Below are 23,304 nucleotides of genomic sequence, written 5' to 3'. Positions count from 1 at the left end.
ACAGTGACCTAAATAGAACTGAAGTTCGGGTCAGGTGAAACCGGCATTAATGGTGAAGAAATAAAGGGGATCGTTTCAGTGACAATGCAATAATAGTATCAATGATGATGGACTCCCAGAAGGAAGAGCATTCCAGGAAGAAGGAAGTGCAGGTGCAAAGGCCCTGAGGCTGATGTGTTCAGTGAATACAAGGATCCTGGCTGTCTGAAGCAGAATGATGGAGACAGGGTCTGGCCTTGTGGGGGGAGGGACGGACTTTGGTTTTTCTCTAAATGAGATGGGAGCCATGGAGGCTTCTGAGCAGAGGAGAGAGGTGACCTGGCTTAGGTGTTTACAAGCTCCATCAGGCTGCCATTGGAGCGGGCTCTGTCCGATTGCACTGGCCGACAGAGCTGTAACCAGACAGATACTGGACAGAATTACTGGAGAATTGAGTATGAGGATGGGAAAAAAAACCACAAGGATGATTCTCCCAGTTTAAAAGGTGAGAAAGCCAGGGACAGGGCAAATTATTAAAATATTCAGCCAAATCCTGCCTGAGCTTAAAATTTCCTTGAGTGCAGGCTCAGATCCTTCATTATATAAAATAATAAAAATAAATGTAAACTTAATAGCTATTACAGTTTGTTTTATCAGCTTTACAGCCCTAAACTGAAGGCACACATTTTGTTTTCTCTCATCCTTACTGGCAACCTTGCAAGGTAGGTTTTGTCACCTCTGTTTGACAAGTGAGGAAACTGAGGCTCCAAGCTCTGAGTCGTTGACTCCGTGTTTACTTGAGGCAGGATTCCTGCCTGCCATCAAGTTGCCAGCTCCAGAAGGCCTCAAGTCTAATGTCTGACTCCTCCAGATGGTTTCTAAATTCGATTCTTTCCATATCAGCACTCCCTATCCCAGGGCTCAGCATTCACGGCTGGGGGGTGGGGCACTACCAGGCCCCTCTGCTCATACACCGCTCCAGGCACGTCTGGAGTCACATTCATGACCCCTGAGCGGCTGCTGGGGAAACAGTGGAGGTGTTGGGTCTACACGCTAGTGTGCCACCTGGTGGTAGATCTCGGAACTGCATACAAACAGAAGGCGGTGTCTTGAAGGTCGCTGACCCATCCTGGGAAGCGTATCCGCGGGACATAACCTGGTCCGCCCCTGCAGGCTATACGCCTAAGAAACCCACCTATTTCTTGAAACATATGTACACACATAATCTTAAGCTCATGGTCTCAACAATTCCAGGATTTAATGTAATTCCCTACTAGCCTAGAAATTTCTCCAAACTTCCAGGGGGAACCTGGGTACGCCCAGGACACCTCACCCCATTCATTATGTTCGGTTGTTTGATGGCGAGATGATAGGATGTTTATTGATTTACTCACATTTTACATTTTAAAAGCACCTACTTCCCTAAACGTGCTGTTTGTGAAGAAAGAGCTTTGTTCATTTCATAGCGGTAGTATGACTTGGGAATTGTAGTAATTAAATTATTTTTTATTGAGGTAAGCATCTGTAGAGTAAATGTCTTGCACCTTTTAACTGGGCTCCTGCTGTGGCGCTGTAGGATCAGCATTGGACTGTGAACCACAATGTCGGCAGTTCAAACCCACCAGCTTCTCCTTGGAAACCCTATACAGTGTGGTTATGAGTCGGAACTGACTCGACGGCACTTAACAACAATAACAACAAATATTAGTATTTCACAGCGTGGCTAAGTCATGCCGCTATGGAGGGACATTTAGCTTGAGTCCAGCCCTCGCTATAACCAGCGTTACCATACACGTGTGCTAGTATATCTTAGATAAATCTCTACGAGTGGCTCTGTTGGGTCACAGGGCATGTAAGTTTGATTTTGAGATAGTCTTTAGGTGTGTGCGAGGAGCTTGCGGGTTTCTCAGCCTATTCTCCAACTTTGAAACAGCGCCTCCTCTGGAGGGGCCCGGGACCGCAGTTTCACGTCAAGAGGGTAGAGAAAACTCGACGCAAACTGGAGACTCTGGTTTAATGCCAGACCCTGGAGGCTCGTGGAAGTTTTTTCTTTGACCAACATCTCTTCAGCCCCGTGTCTCCCCAACCTGCATTCCCTTTTAATACTTAGTTTTCATTTAGATGACTCCTTTTAAACTAAACATTTAAAAGTTAACTGTACAAAGTTTTTGCCCCCCCAAACAAACAAACAAACAAAATGCTAAAGATGATAGAGAGAAATACTGTTAACCGATGATGTATGGAGGGGAATATAATCAATGTAATGAAACAAGTCATATGAATGGTTGAATGTGAAACTGATGATGTGCCCTGTAAACTTTCACTCAATCCACAATAAAAACCTTAAAAAAAAAAAGTTAACTGTATATCATCGCTGGCGTAAAGGGCAAGTCAATATCCTTTGCCATGACAAATAACAACTGTTCATATCTATTGGGCGCTAGTCTTTTACAACAACCTAGCAGGGAGGTGCTATCATTTTACCATTTACAGGGAGGAAACGAAGAGCTGGAGAGGTAGAATCTCTGGGGTTCGAACTCCTGCTGACGAGCAGGGCGGTAACAACAACAACAAAAAAGACATAAAAATCCCAACTACGCAGGTCGTTCTAGTGGGATCCCGAGTGCGGCAAACCGCACGGCCTACACTATGAGCACAGCACGTACAGGCAGAGATCGTGGAGAGCAGCTGAGACGCAGGATGCAGGATGGAGACTTGGAGTCACAGCGCGAAGCGGGAACGGTCCCCGCCGATTTGGAGCCCCGCAGCCCTCAGACAGGCGCCCTGCACCTGCGGCAAGGGCGGAGAATCGCAGATCGTTCCCCGCCGCGCCCTCCCCGCCCTCTCCCCGCCTCCTTCCCGGGCGTCCAGAGGCTGCCCCCCACGCTACGGCCACGACCCTGCAGGCCGCTCTGCCCGGGCGCCGAGGCTCCACGACTGCCGAACGCTCGCGGATCCCGACGACAGAGGTTAGGTAGGAGCCGCCCCGCCCGGGCCGCTGCCCTCGGGCTTCCCGGAAGCGCCGTGCACGGGTGGCACGGCCGTGCTCAGAGCCTCTGCGGTGACCCAAACATTCCCATCCCTTAGCAGAGCTACGGAGGCGGCGCGAGGTGAGTACGGCGGCAGCGGCGGGGAGAGTGTCCTCGGGTCGGTTAGGGGAGCGTCGGGTCTCGAACTCTGGGCTGTGATTCCTGGCGGCGCTGGCTACGCAGGTGGTGGCGCCGAGGATCCTGGCCGCGGCGCTCCATAATGGTGGGTGCTGTGGTCGCTGCACAGGGGCGGCGCAGCTCGGCGATTGCGGGCGGGGACGGGGGGGTGGCTCCTGTCGCGTGCTAGCGGCGCCGCCGGAGGCTCGGACCGCGGGGACTTTTATTCTGACACGGCGGGCCCCGGCTCTGCTTAGTCATGGTGACCTGCGCGCTCCGCGCCTCCCCCTGGCGCGCGGCGATGGAGGCGCCCGGGCCCAGGCGGCAGAGGCGGAGCCCGAGCGCGGCCACGGCGGGGTGAGTGAGGCGGCCTGCGCCCCGGCTGCGGACACCACGGGCCGCGAGCACCTGGACAACTGTGCCTGAGAGCTCGGGAGCGGGGTGACGCGGTCCCGGGCGCCTCGGGGTTCACCGCGTCCTGGAACAGCCAGGAGGCGCGACCCGAGTGCTATCTTTTTGTTAGGTCGCGCCCTCCGCAGGGTGGCCCGGGAAGGATGGCAGCCGGGTGGGGGACCTCGGGAGCGCCGGTCGCAAGGAGGCACGGGGACCCCAGAGCGTTGGGGGACTTAATCGGCGCTCTGGGGCAAACTGGCAAGAGGCCGCGGTGGGGTCACTTCCTGCCTTCTCCAAGCCTTGATGGCGGTCCATTTGGGGCATGCGCAATCCCCACTTGTCGCTTCTTGCAAGGGGGGGGGAGGATGCCCGGTGGCCAGTGGGCACCAGTGACCGATTGGTCAAAGGCAGGCCCAGGACCTGACACCGGCAAGGGAGTCAAGCCGCGCCCTGGATCCGGGTGGAAGAGGGTGCTGGAGTGGGCAGCCAGCCAGCCCCACGTTTACTGAGCGCTGTGCAATGCCAGGCCCTGAGCAAGACGTGGGGGAGACACAGCGTTGATCAAGACAGGCCTCCCCGCCCCCCACCCCACCCCCACCCCGCCTGCTGGAAAGCCGAGGCTGTAAGAAGGGGGGCCAATCAATTCCTCAACAACCAGCCAAAGGATCCCTGACAAGAGCAGTGATGAAAGTGAATCTGGAAGGAGGACCTAGGAACCCCTGCAGATCCAGACCAGCTGGTGTGGAAACCTCTCAAAACAGAATTCAAACCTGCCCCTCCACAGGTCCTTTGGCCTTATGCAAACTCCCCTCCTAGTCTCCCACCACACACACTTCTCCCTCCTCCCTGATTCTCCAGATACCTGCACGTTTCAGATGCTTTCTTCCCCAAATGTCAGTTCCACGAAGGAAGGGCTTTTGTGTTTTGTTTTGTTTTTGTCTGTCTTGCTTACCTCTCTGTCACCTGTGCCTAGGATACTAGCCGGCACACAGTAGGCACTCAAGTGTTTGTGAGGTGAATTAAGGAACGCTCCTGGCATTCTCCCAGTGGCTGGAACCGAAAGGGGGCTGACTGCAGGTCCTCACAGACCTCTGAAGAGCTCAATATCATTCTTAGTGCCTTGGGGAGTTTTAGAGAATTCTGAACAGGGGAGGGACCTGGTTTTAAGAAGGGCTCTTGGGCTGGTGAGGCTGGGGGCAATTAGGGAGAGGAATGGATGCTGCTCTAGCCAGTTGACTTGTTTTAAGGAAAACCAAGTGGGAATCGCTTTATCTTACAATGGGAGGCCTGGCAGTTGGCCCTGTCCCCAGCCCTGCGCTTTCCTCCTCCAGGTCCCTGAGCATCAGTGGTGGTGTTGTTGCTCCTGGTCAGGAGCCCCATGCAGCCTGCACCCAGGCCTAGTAGGGCTGGGGCCCCCAGCAGATTCCTGCCCCTGAAGTCACAGCGCCCCAAGGGGGCCGGGGACGTGGTGATGTACGCCTCTACGGAGTGTAAAGCTGAGGTGACGCCCTCCCAGCATGGTAATCGTACCTTCAGCTACACGCTGGAGGATCACACCAAGCAGGCCTTCGGCATCATGAACGAACTTCGCCTCAGCCAGCAGCTGTGTGACGTCACACTGCAGGTCAAGTATGAGGACGCGCCAGCTGCCCAGTTCATGGCCCACAAGGTGGTACTGGCCTCATCCAGCCCCGTCTTCAAGGCCATGTTCACCAATGGCCTGCGAGAGCAGGGTATGGAAGTAGTATCCATAGAGGGCATCCACCCCAAGGTCATGGAACGCCTCATCGAGTTCGCTTACACAGCCTCCATCTCCATGGGGGAGAAGTGCGTGCTCCACGTCATGAACGGCGCTGTCATGTATCAGATCGATAGCGTCGTCCGTGCCTGCAGTGACTTCCTGGTTCAGCAGCTGGACCCCAGCAATGCCATTGGCATCGCCAACTTCGCCGAGCAGATCGGCTGCACGGAGTTGCACCAGCGCGCCCGCGAGTATATCTACATGCACTTTGGGGAGGTGAGCACAAAGGGCCAGGATCAGTGGTAGGGGAGGGACCAGTGGATGGATGGGAGGTCTTCACATCTTCCCTGAGGACTTGAAAGGTAGGCAGCTGGGGAGAAATGGGATTCTGAGCGTGTAGGTCCCACATCTGGGAGACTGGGAAGTAGCAGAGGGGAAGGGAGGGAAGACTCCATGGGTCTCAGCTCCCGGGTTCCTCAGAAGTCAAGGGTGGAGATGGGGTGCAGTGACATGACAGCAGAACCACTCTGGGGTGTGCTGAGTGGGATCCCCACCTTCCACGCCATCAACAAGTACTGACCCATAGCCGAACACCATGACATGCTGCAAACGGCCACCCTGATTCATAGACATGCTCTCTTTGGTCCACACTGTGTTCTTAGAGCCTTGGTGATGCATTGGCTAAAGCCCGCAGCTGCTGACTAAAAGGCCAGTGGTTTGAACCCACCAATTGCTCTGTGGGAGAAAGATGTGGCAGCCTGCTTCTGTGAAGATTTACACTCGGAAACCCTGTGGGGCGGTTCTACCTGAAGGCTTGCTAGGAGATGGATTCGACTCCATGACTGGGCTTTGGGTTTGGCGTGATAAGTCCGTTCTTATTTTCCATGAGCTCTTTCACTTTTCTGAAGTCCAGTTTATGAGGTTTCAGTTGTTTGGGTCCTGCTGTCTGTCACTTCACTAGAAAAACTTTACCTACTGAAACTTCGAGGCATCCTGGTGGCACGGTGCTTAAGCTGCCTGGTAATAAAGGTAGGCATCAGTTTGAACCCACTGCTGCTCCTGGGACAAAAAGACCTGGCTTTGTGACAACCTTGGAAACCTTGGGGGCACTTCTGTCTTACGGGGTTGGTATGAGTCAGAATCAACTCGGTGGCAATGGGTGGGTGTTGGCTTTTGATTTCGGTTTCGTTTTTAAGTGAAGGAAGTTGTTAGCAGACACTCTCCTGAAAAGTCCCAATGATGAGCCCCAGTTCTGACGTGGCAACACCCAGCAGTGGTACCCTTCAGATGAGAATAATAAATGTGTGCTGGACATTCACTGTGTGCCAACCTTTCTTCTACAGCCACTAAAGCGAGGTGAGGGATGTCCTGCCTGTGGGCCATATAAAGCCCACAAAATCATTTGGTCTGGCCCTGCCAAGGCAACCACAGTTCCAGCCATCGCATTGTTGTTAAGTGCCTTCGAGTCGGCTCTGACTCATAGCAACCCTGCATAAGGTTTTCGAGGAGCAGCTGGTGGGTTTGAACCACCAACCTTGCAGTTCAAACTGACCAGTGCATTATCTGGCAATGCCACACCAGGGCTCCAGCCATCACATTAGGGGTGAGTTTATTAAATGTCTGACCAAATACAGCAGGCTAATTTTTAGGTTGATAATTTTGTATGGCCTGCAAATGATGTTATAAATATCCAAGTGGCCCTTGGCAAAAAAAGATTCCCCACCCCTGCTCTAAATCCTTGACTCTCCCAGCCATCTGATGAGAAATGACTGTCCTTAGCCCTGGGCGGTGCCAAGCCTCAGGAGTGCCCTCCTTAAAATCTTCTAAGCTCTCCCCAGGTGCCTGTGGCCAGTTGAATTCAATGGGATTCTCATGCCAGACAGTGTTGGAGACGTGTCCACAGTCACACAGCTAAAAAGTGATGGGGTCAAAACTGCAGCCCAGACTGATTTCTTCAGAGCCTTCATTTCCCTCCAGAACATTAATTTATTGCTGCTACTTTTTCCTTTTCCTCACTCTGCTCTTTCATAAAAATGTAATTTCATTAAAAGAAAGGAAGAGCTTGTAAGGTATTCTTATACTTCAAAAACCATATGATACAAAAAAAAATTTAAAAAAAACAACAAACCTTATGATACAAAAAGGTATGGCGCACATTGTGTCTTTGCCCGTTTACTACATACTACATGCCTGGCAAAACTAAAACAAGCCCATTGCTCAAGGATGGATTCCCTGGTGTTACAGAGTAGGACTGCCCCCGTGGGGTTTCCTTGGCTGTAATCTTTACAGAGCAGGTCTTTCTTGGAGCAGCTGGTGGGTTTGAGCTGCCGACCTTGTGTTTAACAGCCCAATGCTTAATGTACAGCGCCACCAGGGCTCCTTTATATGCCTGGCACACAGTATTAATCCTCATGATGTTCGAATCCCCATTTTACAGATGAGTAAACAGACTGTCAGAGGCCAATTGAGTGCCTTGTCCAAGATCTCGTAAGGCTCTTAAGTGGTGAGGGGTGGAGAGTACTGCGGGAGTCAGCCCTCGACACTAACTAACGCCCTCACAGGTGGCCAAGCAAGAGGAGTTCTTCAACCTGTCGCACTGCCAGCTGGTGACGCTCATCAGCCGCGACGACCTGAATGTGCGCTGCGAGTCCGAGGTCTTCCACGCCTGCATCGACTGGGTCAAGTACGACTGTGAGCAGCGGCGCTTCTACGTGCAGGCGCTGCTGCGGGCCGTGCGCTGCCACTCGCTCACGCCCCACTTCCTGCAGATGCAGCTGCAGAAATGCGAAATCCTGCAGTCGGACTCCCGCTGTAAAGACTACCTGGTCAAGATCTTCCAGGAGCTCACGCTGCACAAGCCCACGCAGGTGATGCCCTGCCGGGCGCCCAAGGTGGGCCGGCTCATCTACACAGCCGGTGGCTACTTCCGCCAGTCCCTCAGCTACCTGGAGGCCTACAACCCCAGTGACGGCACGTGGCTCCGGCTGGCAGACCTGCAGGTGCCACGGAGCGGACTGGCGGGCTGTGTGGTGGGCGGGTTGTTGTATGCCGTGGGTGGCCGGAACAACTCGCCCGATGGCAACACCGACTCCAATGCCCTGGACTGCTACAACCCCATGACCAACCAGTGGTCCCCCTGTGCCTCCATGACTGTGCCACGCAACCGCATCGGGGTCGGGGTCATTGATGGGCATATCTATGCTGTTGGCGGCTCCCACGGCTGCATCCACCATAACAGTGTGGAGAGGTGAGTGTGTCGGGGTGCTCCAACGGCTCCCACTGTGACCATCCTCAAGCTTTCGGGATCTGGGGATTCTCCCTGTTCTCTACTTCCTGCCTTTAGTGAGGGGAAGCCTCAAGGTGTAAGGCAAACTCATGGAAGAGTTATGGTCGATGACCATGTACAGTGTGTTCAGGGCTGCGATTTGCTTCTAGGACCTCACAAACCTATGGCTCCTTGGTGCAGATCTGAGAAGGGTTCTCATACATACTGTAGCATTAAGTGAGTATGTGGCTGTTGTTGAAACATGACATTTCACTGCTGTTGGTCCTCAATGTCATAACAAGCAGATAAATGAGGTCATCCATGGTCTAAGTGCCCCCTTAGACATGGTACCCTTGTCTAAGTGCACAACCTGTGCAGCTGTATGTACATGGTTGTTGTTATTAAGTGCCATTGAGTCAGTTCTGACCCATAGCAACCCTGTATAGGGTTTCCGAGAAGCAACTGGTCATCTTGAACTGCCAACCTTGCTATTCAAACTAACTTTGCAGTCCTGCGCATTAACCCACAGGACTACACCAGGTCTCCTGTGTTTATAGGGGCCAAACATTTTGCACCTTGCGTCGCCAGCTCCTTTGCTTTCTCCTTTTAGTAGTCTGGCCTAGGATGCCCTTCTTACCTGGTGGTCTTGGTGGTTGTTCGTTGCCATCGAGTTGGGTCCGACTCATAGTGACCCTGTATAAGCGGCTTGGTGGATTTGAACTGCTGACTTTGTGGTTAGCAGTCCAGTGCTAATCCTCCAATGCCGCATTAAAACTGCTGGTGATGCCAGGGATCTGGAGCGTGGGAATTTTAAACAGATGCCCTGAGGCTTCTAATGTGGGTGGTCTATGAATAGGGTGGTCACTTTTGAGGACAGAGGCACTGGGAGCAGAGATGCAGACTGGGACATGTGTCTCTGAGTATCACACGTTGAGAAACGCAGCTCTGGCCTACAGCCTCGTTAATAAGAGTGGAGACTCTGGTGTCTACGGAGATGGACGTGGGTCACTCCCAGCTCCACCACTGACACCGTGAGGCCAGCATACCACTCTGCCGCTCTGGCCCTGAGTTTGTCATCTGTGAGGTGGGAGATGATAACAAGGACCCCCCCTGCCCATAACTACTCTCAGCACAGAGCCTGGGGCCCCCCAGACTTGAGTGTGACCTTGAGCAGCTTCAGTCTCCTCACCTGGAAAATGGACTCCTGACCTCTCCCACCTGGTAGAGCATCCTGAGAATTTAAGCATCCGAGGGTATAAAAAGCTCCGGGAGGGTCAGCTGTGCTTGTCCTCCTGCGTCATTGGTATTATGCCCTCGCAGGTATGAACCGGAGCGGGATGAGTGGCACTTGGTGGCCCCCATGCTGACTCGAAGGATCGGGGTGGGTGTGGCTGTCCTCAACCGTCTGCTGTATGCCATCGGGGGGTTTGACGGGACGAACCGCCTCAACTCAGCTGAGTGTTACTACCCAGAGAGGAATGAGTGGCGAATGATTACCCCCATGAACACCATCCGAAGCGGGGCAGGTAGGTGGGGACAGAGGGGAGCCTCGAGGAACACCCCCAGCCCAGGTGAAACTCAGCCCGACCTAGGAGAGAGTTCCATTCTGACAGAACCCAAGTGCCAGCTCTCCTGGCTTTGTTTCTGAAGGATCCCTTGGGAGGACATACTGGGAAGGTGGTGGCTGGGGTCCCCGAGTCACCTTCTGTGCGTGGTGCGATCTAGGAGTCTGCGTCCTGCACAACTGTATCTATGCCGCGGGTGGGTATGACGGTCAGGACCAGCTGAACAGTGTGGAGCGTTATGACGTGGAGACCGAGACCTGGTCATTGGTAGCCGCCATGACACATCGGCGGAGCGCCCTGGGGATCACCGTGCACCAGGGGAGGATCTACGTCCTCGGTGAGGCCCCAGGGGCAGAGCTGGGGAACACAGTCCGGGTGCGCCCCCCTCTTTGTGGGCCCTGGCTTCGTCCTTTCTCCCAGTCACCCTAGGGGCCATGCCCATGACCCTGACCGCCCCCTGTCCTCCCCACAGGAGGCTACGACGGTCACACGTTTCTGGACAGCGTCGAGTGTTACGACCCCGACACAGACACTTGGAGCGAGGTGACCCGCATGACATCTGGCAGGAGTGGGGTGGGTGTTGCTGTCACCATGGAACCCTGTCGGAAGCAGATTGACCAGCAGAGCTGTACTTGCTGAACGATTTTTATTTCTTGGGCTTTTTTGTAAAAAAAAAAAAAAAAAAAGCCCAATCAAGAGTATTGCTTTCTACAAAAACAAAGACAACAGAGCAAACCTCCTCCTCCAGGCCAGGAGGCTGCGACGCCTCCGTGGTCAAAGGACAACTTGAGGGAAAAGAAAACCGGAGCAGGAAACCCAGTTAAGGAAGTCCTGGGAACATCCAGGAGAGCCCTGCCTGTGAGGCTGGAAGCGAGGCCCGGGTCCCACACCAGCAGCTGCCGCCCTTTGAGGTGAAAGCAGGTGCCAACGTCACGCTGGTTCGTGTTCCGGGCATTGGCGTGATGGGTTCCTGGAGACTTGGGAAGGGAATCCAGTGAGGCCTCCAAGACTGAGGCCTCTGTGGAGGTGTGGACCCCAGGGATGGACATAGTCTCCACTGGATACCCCTGTCCTGAACAGTCATTTTGTTGAGAAGTAACCCTGTAACTTTCCAATGAAAATAAAGAGCAAACTAACTAGTGTCTACCACCTGGCTCTCAGCTGGAGACCTCAAACCTGTGGAACAAAAAGCATTTTTCTCCTGAAAGGCCCTGAGTGTCTGATTTCGGGCTAGTGTTTACAGCCAGTTTGTTATCTCTGGTCTGCAGCCTGCTATGTAGGGCAGATCTCTCCCACACAGGACTCAACGTTGTCTCAGGAAGGCAATGACCTAACTCCTTGTCACCCCTCCTAGGGCCTTGAAGGTTCATTTTACGTCTTTCATTTTTTCAGTCAGCAGGACCTGATAATCCACCAGCCACTCCTTGGGAGAAAGATGAGGCTTTCTGCTCCCGTAAAGATTTACAGCCTTGGAAACCCTAGCATAGGGCTGCTAATAATATGAGTCGAAACCAACTCGATGGCACACCACCACCACAAAAGTCCTGAAGGATTGAACAGATGTGATTAGCTTTCCATTACTGTTCAATCAGTCGACCCCATTAGTTCCCATGGCTGTGACCTTTTGGAAGCTGTAAGATGAATGTCATCTGCACCCCACAGATTAAATCTCAGGGCTGGACATCCCTTTCCAATTTGGCCCAAAGCTGTCCAGATAAAGATCTTTGTGTGCGTGTGTGCCACAGTAATGACTACTGAAGACTTTTATTTTAGCTGCTTGGAACAAGGACCGAGGAGTTCCTGAGAGATGGAACCTCTTGGGAATGATTCTGAACAAGGAGTTCCGTAACTGCTCCACTCGGAACAGCTTGTGTGGAAGTTTATTTTTCTCCATGCTGGGGGTAGACAAATAGATGGACAAAACAGGGTCCCAAGTCTTGGGGAATTTGTGGTCTCTTAGAAAGGAAACACTGATTCCTCTGTAAGCTCAGGGTCAACTCCCATTTCCACACCTTCCCTCAGTTCCAGAGCTCCCAGAACTCCTTGCCTCCAGGAGTTCCCTGGCCCTTTGTCCTAAGGTTTCTAGGGAGCAAGATAATCAATCAATGCCTGCATCTTACAGGTGGTGGGATCTCCAAAGTCCTGGGGCAGCGCTGTGGTTTAATGTGCTGGACTGCAAAGTCGGTTTGATCTGCAAGGTTGGCAGTTCAAGCTTACCAGCTGCTCCCAGAAACCCTATTACAGAATCGCTATGGATCTGTATCGACTCAACAGCACTTACCAGCAACGGCTCCAAAGTACATCTGCACGTATCATTTGGCTCTCCAAATAGCACTATGAGCTACTGTTTTGTTTTTGTTTTTGTGGGGGTTTTGGTAAACAGAGAAGCAGAGGCTCAGAAATGACCAGCCCAAGGTCATACAGCCTTTAAATGGGGTGGGGGTGGGGGTTCACATTGAATGATTGGAACCTGACACCAAACCAGCCGTTTTCAGACCTGCTGCTCCACTTCAGAGAAGGGACATTAGCGACAGCATGTGGAGCCCATGAAGATCCCTCGCTCAGCTGCCTCACCGAATGTCAGCAGTTCAAACCCATCAGCTGCTCCTCGGAGTGATGGGAAAAGATGAGAGGGTGTACAGCTTCGGAATCCCTACCGAACAGTGCTACCCTGTCCTATAAAGCAGCGAGGAGTCAGAATCAACGGGATGGTGCAGTGGGCTTGGTTTTATGACGTCACTGTGGAGCACAGTGAAAGTTCTGGAAGCAGTGATCTAAGAGAGAGTAGAGGGGGTTTGCAGGTCATTAGTTACGTGAAGGTGGTGTTCCCTTTCAGAAGCTTAGAGCCCTGGCAGTAAAGCTGCACGTAACAGCAATCAGTACCTTATCAATCAGTACCTTATCGGCAACACAGCCTTACCTGTCTGAGCTGCTGGACCCCCAAAGCTTAGTACCCCACCATCCATCACTGGACTTAATTTACTTGTTAACACCCAAAACAACAACCCTCCCCCACCTACCACCACACCCCAACTTTTCTTTTTCTTGCTCTGCTAGGTTGTAGCCATGCATCAGATTGACTTGATCCCCCCCTCTCATGGGAATTAACAGCCCAGCAGGGAGGGAAGTCTATCTAAGACTTTCCCAGTTTGAGCCCTGAGAGGCCTGTGCCCCAGGAATCCCACAGTCCAGGACACACCAGGAGAGTGGGGTCCTCACAGGTAAGCCAGACATTCAAGCAATAACTACAGGTACAGAAGCAGTGATGAGCGAGAGGCGCTGTGTTCCGGGAAGGAGCTGGTGAGCAAGGAGCTGTACCTACCTACACTTCAGGGACAAGAACACAGCACAGATGCCCTGCAGAGCACGGCTAAGATGCTGAGAATCTTTGTCATCGAGAGGTCCGGCAGGCCCAGGCTGAGGAGCTGCCCCTTGTGGATGTGGACCAGCTCCCTCAGCTCCTCCTGGACTTCTAGAGAGCGCCAGTACTGAAGGCCATAAGTCACCACCAGCAGCTTGTGCCTGAGCTCTGGTTGTTCCAGGAACGGGCCTGGTTGCCCCCAGGTCCCAGTAAACACCCATCCCCTCTGCCTTTCTGGCATAGGCATGGGGACAGGGCATGGTCAGCAGAGGTGCTGTGCTCAGGAATGAGGCTCACACACTGTGTTGTAGGACAGACACAGCCCAGGGACGCAGACCTCTGATGTACCACTGCTCTCCAACGTCAGAGTCATAATCTTTCCCAAGCCGTAAATCTGTTTGCACACACAAAACAACAAAAATAGCTACAGACAGCTGGGTGGCAGGCAGATGCACTGGGTGACAGGGTTCCATCACATTTTAAAGGCAGTGGCTCTGGGCATTAGGTGGGAATGATTTGTTCAGGGACAATAGTGGACCAGGGAAAGGTAGATAGATAAACAACCCTAGGAGTAGTCTAAGGAGCTCTGGTGGTGCTGTGGGTTAAGCATCAGGCTGCTCACAGAAAAATGGGCATTTCAAGCTTACCAGTTACTCTGTGGGAGAAGGATGCAGTCCGCTACCATAAAGATATACAACCTCAGGCAGTTCTGCCTTGTCCTATAGGGTCGCTATGAGTCTCTAGGGTCAGAATCAACTCAATGAACATGGGGTTTGGTTTGGCTCTGCAGTGGTCCAGCGGAGAGATGATGATGGTTTAGATTATGCAGGTGGTTGGGGGAATGGGCCGGAGAAGAATCTACAGGGTAAGAAATTGGTTGTTTAAGAAAAGTGGAGAACCAAGAAATCCCTGGAACAGCCAACAGCAGAGAACCTTTGAAAGGAAGTGACAAAGAGCTCAGATTGCTGTTTGATGAATTTGGTGTCCCAAGGGCTTTAGGAGCGTCTTGGTCTTAAAGTTTCCAACCAATCATTCCTGGGTGCTGTTCACTCTATGGAGGCATGGGGTGGGCTGACCAGCCACAATGAAGGACAAATGTGATGCTTTTGCTCTCCCCTGGAGCAAGAATGAACTATCATAGGCATCATATGTGATCACTAATGGGAGCTTGAACTGGGCCAGAGGTCTTAAGAAGGGTTTCTTTTCTTTCTTTATTTTTTTATTGTGAATTGAGTGAAGGTTTACAGATCAGATCATCAGTTTTACATGGAACAAAAAGCACACCTTGTTTCATCTTAATGATTGCAACAATCAACCAGCTTCCTCCCTATGTCACCCACCTTCCCATCTCTTCTCGCCATTGCCCTTAGGTACATACTGTCCCTTTGATCTTGAATGATTGAGGATCCATCATTCATAGCATATCTGAGCTAGTGTTATTGTTCCTCCTATATACCCATCTACTTCTTTACTGAAAGAAGGTGAGTTCAAGAAAGGTTTCTTAAGGAAGTGACCTTGAGACTGAGATCCAAAGTAAGTAGTGAGAGGAAGGGCAAGATTCCTGACAGAGGAATTCCCAAGGTTCTGGAAAAGTCTTGTGGTACTTGGGAAGTGAGTCTGGCTGAAGTTCTGTGAGAAGAGGGATGTGATGTGAGTCAAGGCTGAGCAAATAGGAAGCTGGGGCCAGATCCTGCATGCAAGGCCTTGTGGGACATGCTCGTTTCTCTTTGAATTTAAAATGGATAAAAGTATTATCTTTAAAAAGAACATTTCAGATAAAGCTGAAATCTTACCATCTCTCTATCTTCCTCCAAATCTTAAAAAAAAAAAAATGCAGTCTTGTGTGTTTCTTTATAGAAATGACATATTTGCATATGTTATTCTATGGCTTGCTTTTTCCCCCTTTCAGTAAGACTTTGAGATTTATCTATGATGTTACATCCTTTTTTTTTAATTTAAGTTTTTATTGTGAAGTTTACATGGGAGAACATCAGCTTTACACTCATCCTATTGTATTCCATTTCATTGCAGTGATTACAATCCCCTCCATGTATCATCGTATAACCCCAAAGGGTACACCACATAGGCCAGCCCCCCTCCCACCCTGGCCGTCAGCACACAGCCCCTCTCCCTCCCCGAGTCCAGTGTCCCCAGCCACTTCATCTCTCCAGGTCATCTTCTCTGTCTCCATCCCTGGCATCACTGCCTCTCTGGGTAGGGTCCTGCTCTCCATTCTTCTCACTTGATGGTCCCAGGGACCACCGCTCCTAGGCTGCAAAATCAATCACTCTCCTCCTTTTGTCAACACACATCTACCTCTATATTTCCTAGCCTCACAGTCAGACCTGATGGCAATTATTCACTATTGTACCACAAGAGTCTTATCCCCATTTCCTTTTGCCAGCCTGGTCCCAACAGATTGGAAACCATTCAGTGGAGATTCTACCTTCCCCTGCCCCATCTTGAAAGCTTGTAAGCCAGTCACTTCTTGCCTTTATACCCCACCTCCCCCATTTTGGGTTGCCAATGTCTATGTTGCCCATCCCTGTCAGCCCTGTGTACTGAGGGGGTGGGAATGGTCCTTGCTGTTAAGATTTGTTCCTTTTTTTGAGCTGCTATGTCCATATGTACAGGTAGAGTTCATCAAATTGTTTGTTTCTTTTTCCCCCTCTTCTTTTTCTTCTAGTCAAATTTTGATCATTCAGCCATCAAAGCCAGGTCAAGTGGGTACTGTCTGCAAGTATGGGTATTCTTGTGCCTCTCCTCACTTCATATCAGCTGGATGTTTCACTCTCCGCTCTAGTCCTCTGTGATGTCACATCCTTTTGACCAGTGATTCTATGTTCCATTTTTCCTTCTACTCTTGATGAATGTTTAAGTTGATTCCAAGTTCTCAGAATTATAACAGACAAGGAGGCACCAGCTACTCTTTAGTCATACCTCCTTAGAATGAAGTGTGAATGTTTCTCCAGGTGGATGCCAAGAGGTGGACCTTTCTGGAACAGAGTAGGCGCAGTTGGAGCTTCCAGATGGTCTTCCAAAGTGGTTGCCACAAATTCTTTTCATAACTGTTTTCTAGGACTTCTTTATGCATTTGTGGTGATGGTTGCTAAGTGCCAGCAACTCAGTTCCAACTCATATTGACTCTGTATATGTGGGCTTGAACTGCTGACCTCGCAGTTAGCAGTCCAGTGCTTAGCCTACCTACAGATACAGTCTAATTTCTCAGTCTTTTCCTTGATGGTTCTTCTCTTTTGTGTTATAGTCTAGGTGAACTTTAGGTGTTTTGCCATCTTTTGCAGCTATTTCTATAGCCTTCCCATCACCCACTTACAAAGTTATTGGGTCTCCCGCCCACAAAAGACTTCCATGTCTGCCTCAGTTGACCAGAGTTGATATTTTGTTGTCTAGAGCCAAAAATCCTGCCTAGGAAAGTCATCAAGACATTTACAAAGATATATATTTTCCTCAGATATGTTTAAGTTTTGTTTTAGCACTGTTTTCTGAATCCATCTGGGCTTTGTTGTGTGTGGTATGAAGTATGTATTTTAATTTGTTTTCATATGGATGGCTGCCCAGTTACTTATTTACGTATTTTAAATGTTAATAGACTATTTATTTTTTGTTTTTAATAGAATCGTCTTTATTTTTTAAAGCAATTATAGGTTTTCAGAAAAATTGTGTAGCAAGCATAGAGTTCCCAGGTCCTCTCTCTTTCTGCCTCTGCAATTTCTCCTGCTATTGGCATCTTGCATTAGTGTAATACCTAAACTACAAATGCTGAACCAGTATTGACACATTGTTATTAAAGGCCATAGATTACATTAGGGTTCACTCTTGGTCTTGTACATTTCTATGGGTTTTGATAAATGAATAATGCTGTGTCTCCACCTTGAAAGTACCACACAGAATCCTTTTATTGCCTTAAAAAAAATCCCTGTGCTTTACCTATTATTCCTCTTCCCTCCCCGGGACCCCTGGCAAGCACTGATCTTTGTATGGTCTCTGTAGTTTTGCCTGTGTCAGAATGTGATATAGTTGGAATCAAACAGTATGTATCAGACATATTATATACTTGTAGTAATCTAAACAATGGCATCGGTGCAAACATGGTTATAGATGACTGAAACAGAACAGGAATTCCATCAGGCAAATGACAGAGTCCTGGGCATCTGAGATTTTTCTTTCCTTCAGTATGATTGGGAGGGCATATCAAAGCTAATCACTGTGGCTGCAACACTGGCCTCAAACATGACAATTGTGAGGCTGGGGCAGAATTGGACAGTGTTCCATACTGTTGTGTGTAGGCTCACCAAGAGTCAGAACAGCCTTGGCAGCACCTGACCATCACAACAACATCAGCATCAAAACTACAGGTAGAGATAATATCCACTTATCCTGGCTTCAGTGACTGGATGATCAGAGCTCAACCAGAAGTAAAAAGAAGAGGAAAAAAAAAAAAAAAAAGTATTCAAATCAGTTCTGACTCGTAACGATACTGTATAGTGTTTCCAAGGAGGGGCTGGTGGGTTTGAACCGCCACTTTGGGGTTCAAAGCAACTTTGTGGGTCAGTGCTTCTCTTCTCCCACAGATCACACCAAGACTCTGAGTCCAAACTATAGAGACAGGGGAAAAGTCAGACAAGGAGTCTGGATGGTGCTGTAGAATAAACACTGGACTGCTAACCACAAGGTCAGCCGTGTAAACCTACCAGTGTCTCCACAGGAGAAAGCTGGGACTGTCTGTTCCCCAAAAGATCGCCAGTTTCAGAAACCCTACACAGGGTCTCTATGAGTGGGAGTCAACTTGATGACAATTGTTGTTGTTGTTATGTGCCGTGGAGTCAGTTCCGACTCATAGCGACCCTGTGCAGGGTTTCTGAGGCTGTAAATCTTTACAGGAGCAGGAAGTCTCATCTTTCTCCCACGGAACAGTCCCGCAGAACAGCTGGTAGTTTTGAACTGCTGACCTTGTGGTTCGCAGCCCAATTCATAACCACTACGCTACCAGAGCTCCTTGATGATGGTGGATAGTATCAGACAGAACAAGCTCCCCTCTTTTCATCACCCCCCAAATAATCTTGGCTGTTATTACGCTTCCCGGTGAAAAGAGAAATTCTTACAGTCCTGGGGTCCTCCATCCAGAAACGCAGCCTATTTGTCGATTTAATGAAGTCTGCTTTGATGTTCTTGGCAAAGTTGTATCATTTCTCTATAAAGAGTTGGCACATAAGTTTATTCAAGAAGCCTTGTTGTTGTTATTGTCAGAGGAATGATGTTTTTAATGAATATTGCTGGTATATAGGAAAGCTATTAATTTAGAAATGTTGGTCTTTCATTGGCTTATTTGCTGAATTCTCTTGATTCATTCTACTAATGTAGTGTTTTTCAGCAGATGGTCAAACCACCTGCAAATAATGATAATGTCATTTCATCTTCTCCAGCCATTTGTTTGTTGGTAGTTGTTTGCCCCCTTGTTTTACAGTATTAACTGGGACCTCCAGTGAAAGTGCCCTGGTGGCATAGTGGGTTATGCATTGGACTCCTAACCACAAGGTCAGCAGTTCAAATCCACCAGATGCTCCATAGGAGAAAGATGAGACTTTTTGTTCCCATAAAGATTTATAGTCTCAGAAACCCTATAAAACAAGGTCGTTATCACATAACCACCACCTATACCGTGATGGTTGTTAGTGGTAATAACAGTGACTGTTTCTAATGTCCCACCATTAAATCTGACATTTGCCAGAAGATGTTCCATAAGCTATAGTATAATTTACTGGATACTTTATCAAGTTCTGAAAGTTCTCTTCTATTCCTATTTTGCTGCTTGCTTGATTTTAAATCATAGATGGGTGTTCTATTTTGCAGACTCTGATTCCATAGGTAGACGGATACACAGCTGCTTTGGGGTGGACTGTAACTCATAGTGACCTTATTATGGACAACAGAATGAGACAGTTCCCGGTTCTGTGTCATTCTCACAGTCAGTGGCATGACTGGGTCCTGAGTTGTCACTCCATCTCACCAAGGGTCTGCCCCTCCTCCCACACTAGCCCTCCACTTCGTCAACACGATGTCTCTCTCCAGTGAGTGGTCCCTCCCGATGGACTCAAGTGGGATGACATTCTGTTGTGAGTCAAAAGGTTTCCATTGGCTAATTTTTAATTGTAGATTGCCAAACCATGTTTTTGGTCAGTCCGGAAGTTCCGCTGAAACCCTCCTGCTTTGGGTGGCTCTGCTGGTTTCTAAATGCCAGAGACAGATCTTCCACACCGCAGCAACATGCAAGTCACCACAGTATGACAAACATGCCATAGGTACCCACTGCCTTTGGCTCAGTTCCGACTCATAGATGATAGAGTCAAACTGCTTCAGAAGGTTTCCAATGCTGTAAATCTTTACAGAAGCAAATTTGCCTCATCGTTCTCCTGTGGGAGACTTGCTGGGCTCAAACCATCAACCTTGTGGTGAAGAGCCATGATGCTTACCCCATCACACCACTAGGGCTTCTTTGATTCAGTAAGTTGTTGTTGTTGTTAGGTGCCATCGAGTCAGTACTGACTCATAGCGACCCTATTCACAACAGAATGAAACACTGCCTGATTCTGGGTCGACTTCACAATTGTTGCCACGCTTGAGCCCATTGATGCTGCCACTTGGCCAATCCATCTCACTAGGGGTCTTCCTCTTTTTCTCTGACCCTCCACCTTACCAAACATGATATCCTTCTTCAGCGACTGGTCCCTCCTGATAATATGTCTGAAGTATGAGAGACGAAGTTTGGCCATCCTGGCCTCTAAGGAGCACTCTGGCTGCACTTCTTCCAACACAGATCTGTTGGTTCTTTGGCAGCCATGGCACTTTCAATATTCTTCTTCAACACCATAAGTAGATCCCAAGAAAGATATTGCATTTCTAACAAGTTCTCAGGTGATGCTGATGTTGAGGTTGCTGGTTCAGGGACCACAGTGGGAGTTCTAGAATAAGCAGAATGGGGAAGAGTTAAAATCGGAGAAACAACATTAAAGGAGTAGAATGGAAGTGAGAGCGACCCCACGACAACACAAAAGTGACAGAAAATGATGACAAAGAATAGAACCACAGAAGCCCAGTGGAATACCCTAAGTTGTTTGTTTGTAAACGTTTGATGGTGAATTGAGTGACGTTTTACATAGCAGATCATCAGGTTGACATTGGACAAATCATACACTTCCTTCCACCTCGATGATGGCAGCCCTCTCAGTGTACTATTACCTCTCCACTTCCTCCCTGTGCTTCCTGATTCCATTCCTCCTCCTTTCTCAACCCTTCTGAATTGTGTTCTTAGATAACGCTGCCCTTTTGATCTCGAATCGCTGACCATCATATGGTGTGAGTACCTCACTAGTGGTGTTGTCACCCCTAAACCCATCTATTGTTTCACTGAAATTTGAGCAATGGGGGTGAGTTCAGTTCCAGAACTGAAGGGTGAACAAGGGCTATAGTCTTGGGGTTCCACCAGTTTCTATCTGACCAGCAAGCCTGCTCTTTCATGATTTTGAGTTTTGGTCCACATTTTCTCCCACTCTATCCAGGACCTTCTAATATGATCTTTTTTCAGATCAGTTGGTCAGGAACACCATACTTTTTTAAAGTTTTTATTGTGAATTGAGTGATAGTTTACATGGGAGAACATTGGTTTTACAGTTATTGTTTCATTGCAATGATTACAATCTCCTCCATGCGTCATCATTCAACAGTATTTGCTTCTGTTCCCTCTGTTGTTGTTGTTGTCGTTGCTTTTGGATATACACAAAAACACTCAGGAATGTATAATAATTTAAACTACCAAAGGACATATTCTGCGAACCTGCCTCCTGGCTGCCAGTACTCAGTCCCTCTCTTTCCTTGAGTCTAGGGTCCTCAGCTGCTCCCTCTATCCATGTCCCATCTCTGCCTCCATCTCTTGTGTCACTGCTTCTCTGGATAGGGTCCTGTATTCCGCTTGTGCTCTTCTCTCTTGATGGTCCTATAGTCCTCTGTTTCTGGCCTGTAAGATTAACTACTCCCCTTTTTTGTTACAGAACTTCTACCTTTACAGAAGTGACAGTCGCAATTAGTCATGAAAACAATCACTCACTATTGAATCATAAGTCTTATCCCCATCTCTTTTCACCAGACCCGTCTAGACAAGATGAAAACTATTTAGTGTAGACTCTATCTTCCCACACACACCCTGAAACTAAACTCCCTCTTGAAAACTTGTAAGCCAGTCACTTTGTGCCTTTATAGCCCCCACCCCGACCCATTTTAGGTACCCAATGTTTAAGTTGCCCATCCCTATCAACCCTGGATACAGAGGGGATAGGATTGATACTTGATGTGAAGACTCCTTCCCTCTCATTTGGTATTTTGCGCTACTATATCCATAAATATAGGCCAAGTTCATCAAATTGTAGCAATTTACATTTTTTCCTTTATCAAAAAAAAGGTTTTTTTTTAAATCTTCCTCTAGTCGAGTTCTGATCATCAAGCCATCGAGGCTAGGTCAAATGGGTACTATCAGCAAGTTTGGGTGTTCTTGTGAGTCTCCCCTCATTTCATATCAGCTGGACGCTTCACTCTCAGCGCTAGCCCTCCTTGGCTAGGTCAGTGTCCATGGATGGGCTCAGGAGTCCCAGGTCTCACCATGCTTCAGACCAACAAGTCCTTCCTCTTCTGTCTCTCATCTCCAGGTCGACAGGGATCTATGGAATGGAACACCATACGTTTTAAAGAGCAACATTCATTAAGTGCAAAGAGGTTCAGGAAGATAGAGACTTTCAAATGCCTGCTGGTCTTGAAGATGAGGAAGTAACCTTATGGAGAACCATCTGAGCAGAATCAGCAGCATAAAGCAACGGATTTTTCCATCAGTATTTGCTAAGCGCCTCCTTGGAATAGACACTGTTGCAGGGAGACATGAGATATTGAAGGAAGCTAAGGGAGGAGCCTCTCAAGGTCAGTAGTTTGAAACTACCAGCTGTTCCATGGGAGAAAGAGGAGGCTTTCTGCTCCCATAAAGATTTATAGCCTCGGAAACCCTGTACAGGATCACTATGAGTTGGAACCGACTTCATGGCACACCGCCACCACCACCAAGGGAGGAGCCTCAATTTTGAGACTGTTAATTGGAAGTGGGCAGAGAAAGAGCAAAAAGAAGGAATTAGGAAGGGTCTGGGATTTTGTTTTTAAGATTCAGAAGTTAGAGCATGTTTATAACCTGAGAGGAAATGCCAGCATTGAAAGAGATATTAAAGAAAGAGAGGATGAGCTTATGGTAGACCTGAGCAGCAAGTGGCTTCCGTCTCTCAGTTTACTGGACAATGGTGAAAATGACTGTCAGCTCTGTGGTTCAGGCTGCAGGTGTACCTTGCTTTGTGCAACAGAACGTGATTTCAATGACATGACTATTTTCGCCCTCAGAAGGGTATTCTGGTTTTAAAGTATAATTATTAGTAGAAATATATACTACAGAAGATAGAATTCAAGAAAATGAGAATAAAAAAATACTTTTTAATATTTGACAGAAATTAAAACAGTTACGAGTTTAAGTTTGAGACCCATCTCTGAAATTCTTTGATGTGTGACGTTGAGCACCACCATTCATCTGTCAGTTTGTCGTACTGTGGTGACTTGTGAGTTGCTGTGATTCTGGAAGCTATGCCACCAGTATTTTAAATACCAGCAGGGTCAACCATGGTGGACAGGTTCAGCTGAGCTTCCAGAAAAAGATAGACTAGGAAGAAGGAGAGACGGACGACTTCTCAGTATTTAGTCACTGAAAAGCATATGAATAGCAGTGGAACTATTCATTATTGAATTGAATAATA

General features: G+C 48.9%; 1 protein-coding gene across 1 annotated transcript; it reads left to right on the top strand.

Annotated features, from left to right (window-relative positions):
- Nucleotides 1-2,723: 2,723 nt before the first annotated feature.
- Nucleotides 2,724-10,728, top strand: KEAP1 (kelch-like ECH-associated protein 1). The gene is made up of 6 exons (XM_006875095.1): nucleotides 2,724-2,948; nucleotides 4,850-5,535; nucleotides 7,821-8,506; nucleotides 9,845-10,050; nucleotides 10,250-10,426; nucleotides 10,562-10,728. The coding sequence occupies exons 2-6, from the start codon at nucleotides 4,897-4,899 to the stop codon at nucleotides 10,726-10,728; spliced, it is 1,875 nt and encodes a 624-aa protein (XP_006875157.1). The 5' UTR covers nucleotides 2,724-2,948; nucleotides 4,850-4,896.
- The last annotated feature ends 12,576 nt before the right edge of the window (nucleotides 10,729-23,304 follow it).

Source organism: Chrysochloris asiatica, unplaced genomic scaffold, assembly GCF_000296735.1.
Source record: "Chrysochloris asiatica unplaced genomic scaffold, ChrAsi1.0 scaffold00312, whole genome shotgun sequence".
Classification (NCBI taxonomy): Eukaryota; Metazoa; Chordata; class Mammalia; order Afrosoricida; family Chrysochloridae; genus Chrysochloris; species Chrysochloris asiatica.
Note: the sequence above shows the minus strand (reverse complement) of the source record. Positions and strands in the feature narration are given on the sequence as shown.

Bases quoted from the DNA above. Each gene is read 5' to 3' on its own strand.
- KEAP1 (XM_006875095.1), top strand. From the start codon at position 4,897: ATGCAGCCTGCACCCAGGCCTAGTAGGGCTGGGGCCCCCAGCAGATTC. The intron at 5,536-7,820 runs GTGAGCACAAAG...ACGCCCTCACAG, and splicing joins TCTACATGCACTTTGGGGAG to GTGGCCAAGCAAGAGGAGTT. The intron at 10,051-10,249 runs GTAGGTGGGGAC...GGTGCGATCTAG, and splicing joins CACCATCCGAAGCGGGGCAG to GAGTCTGCGTCCTGCACAAC.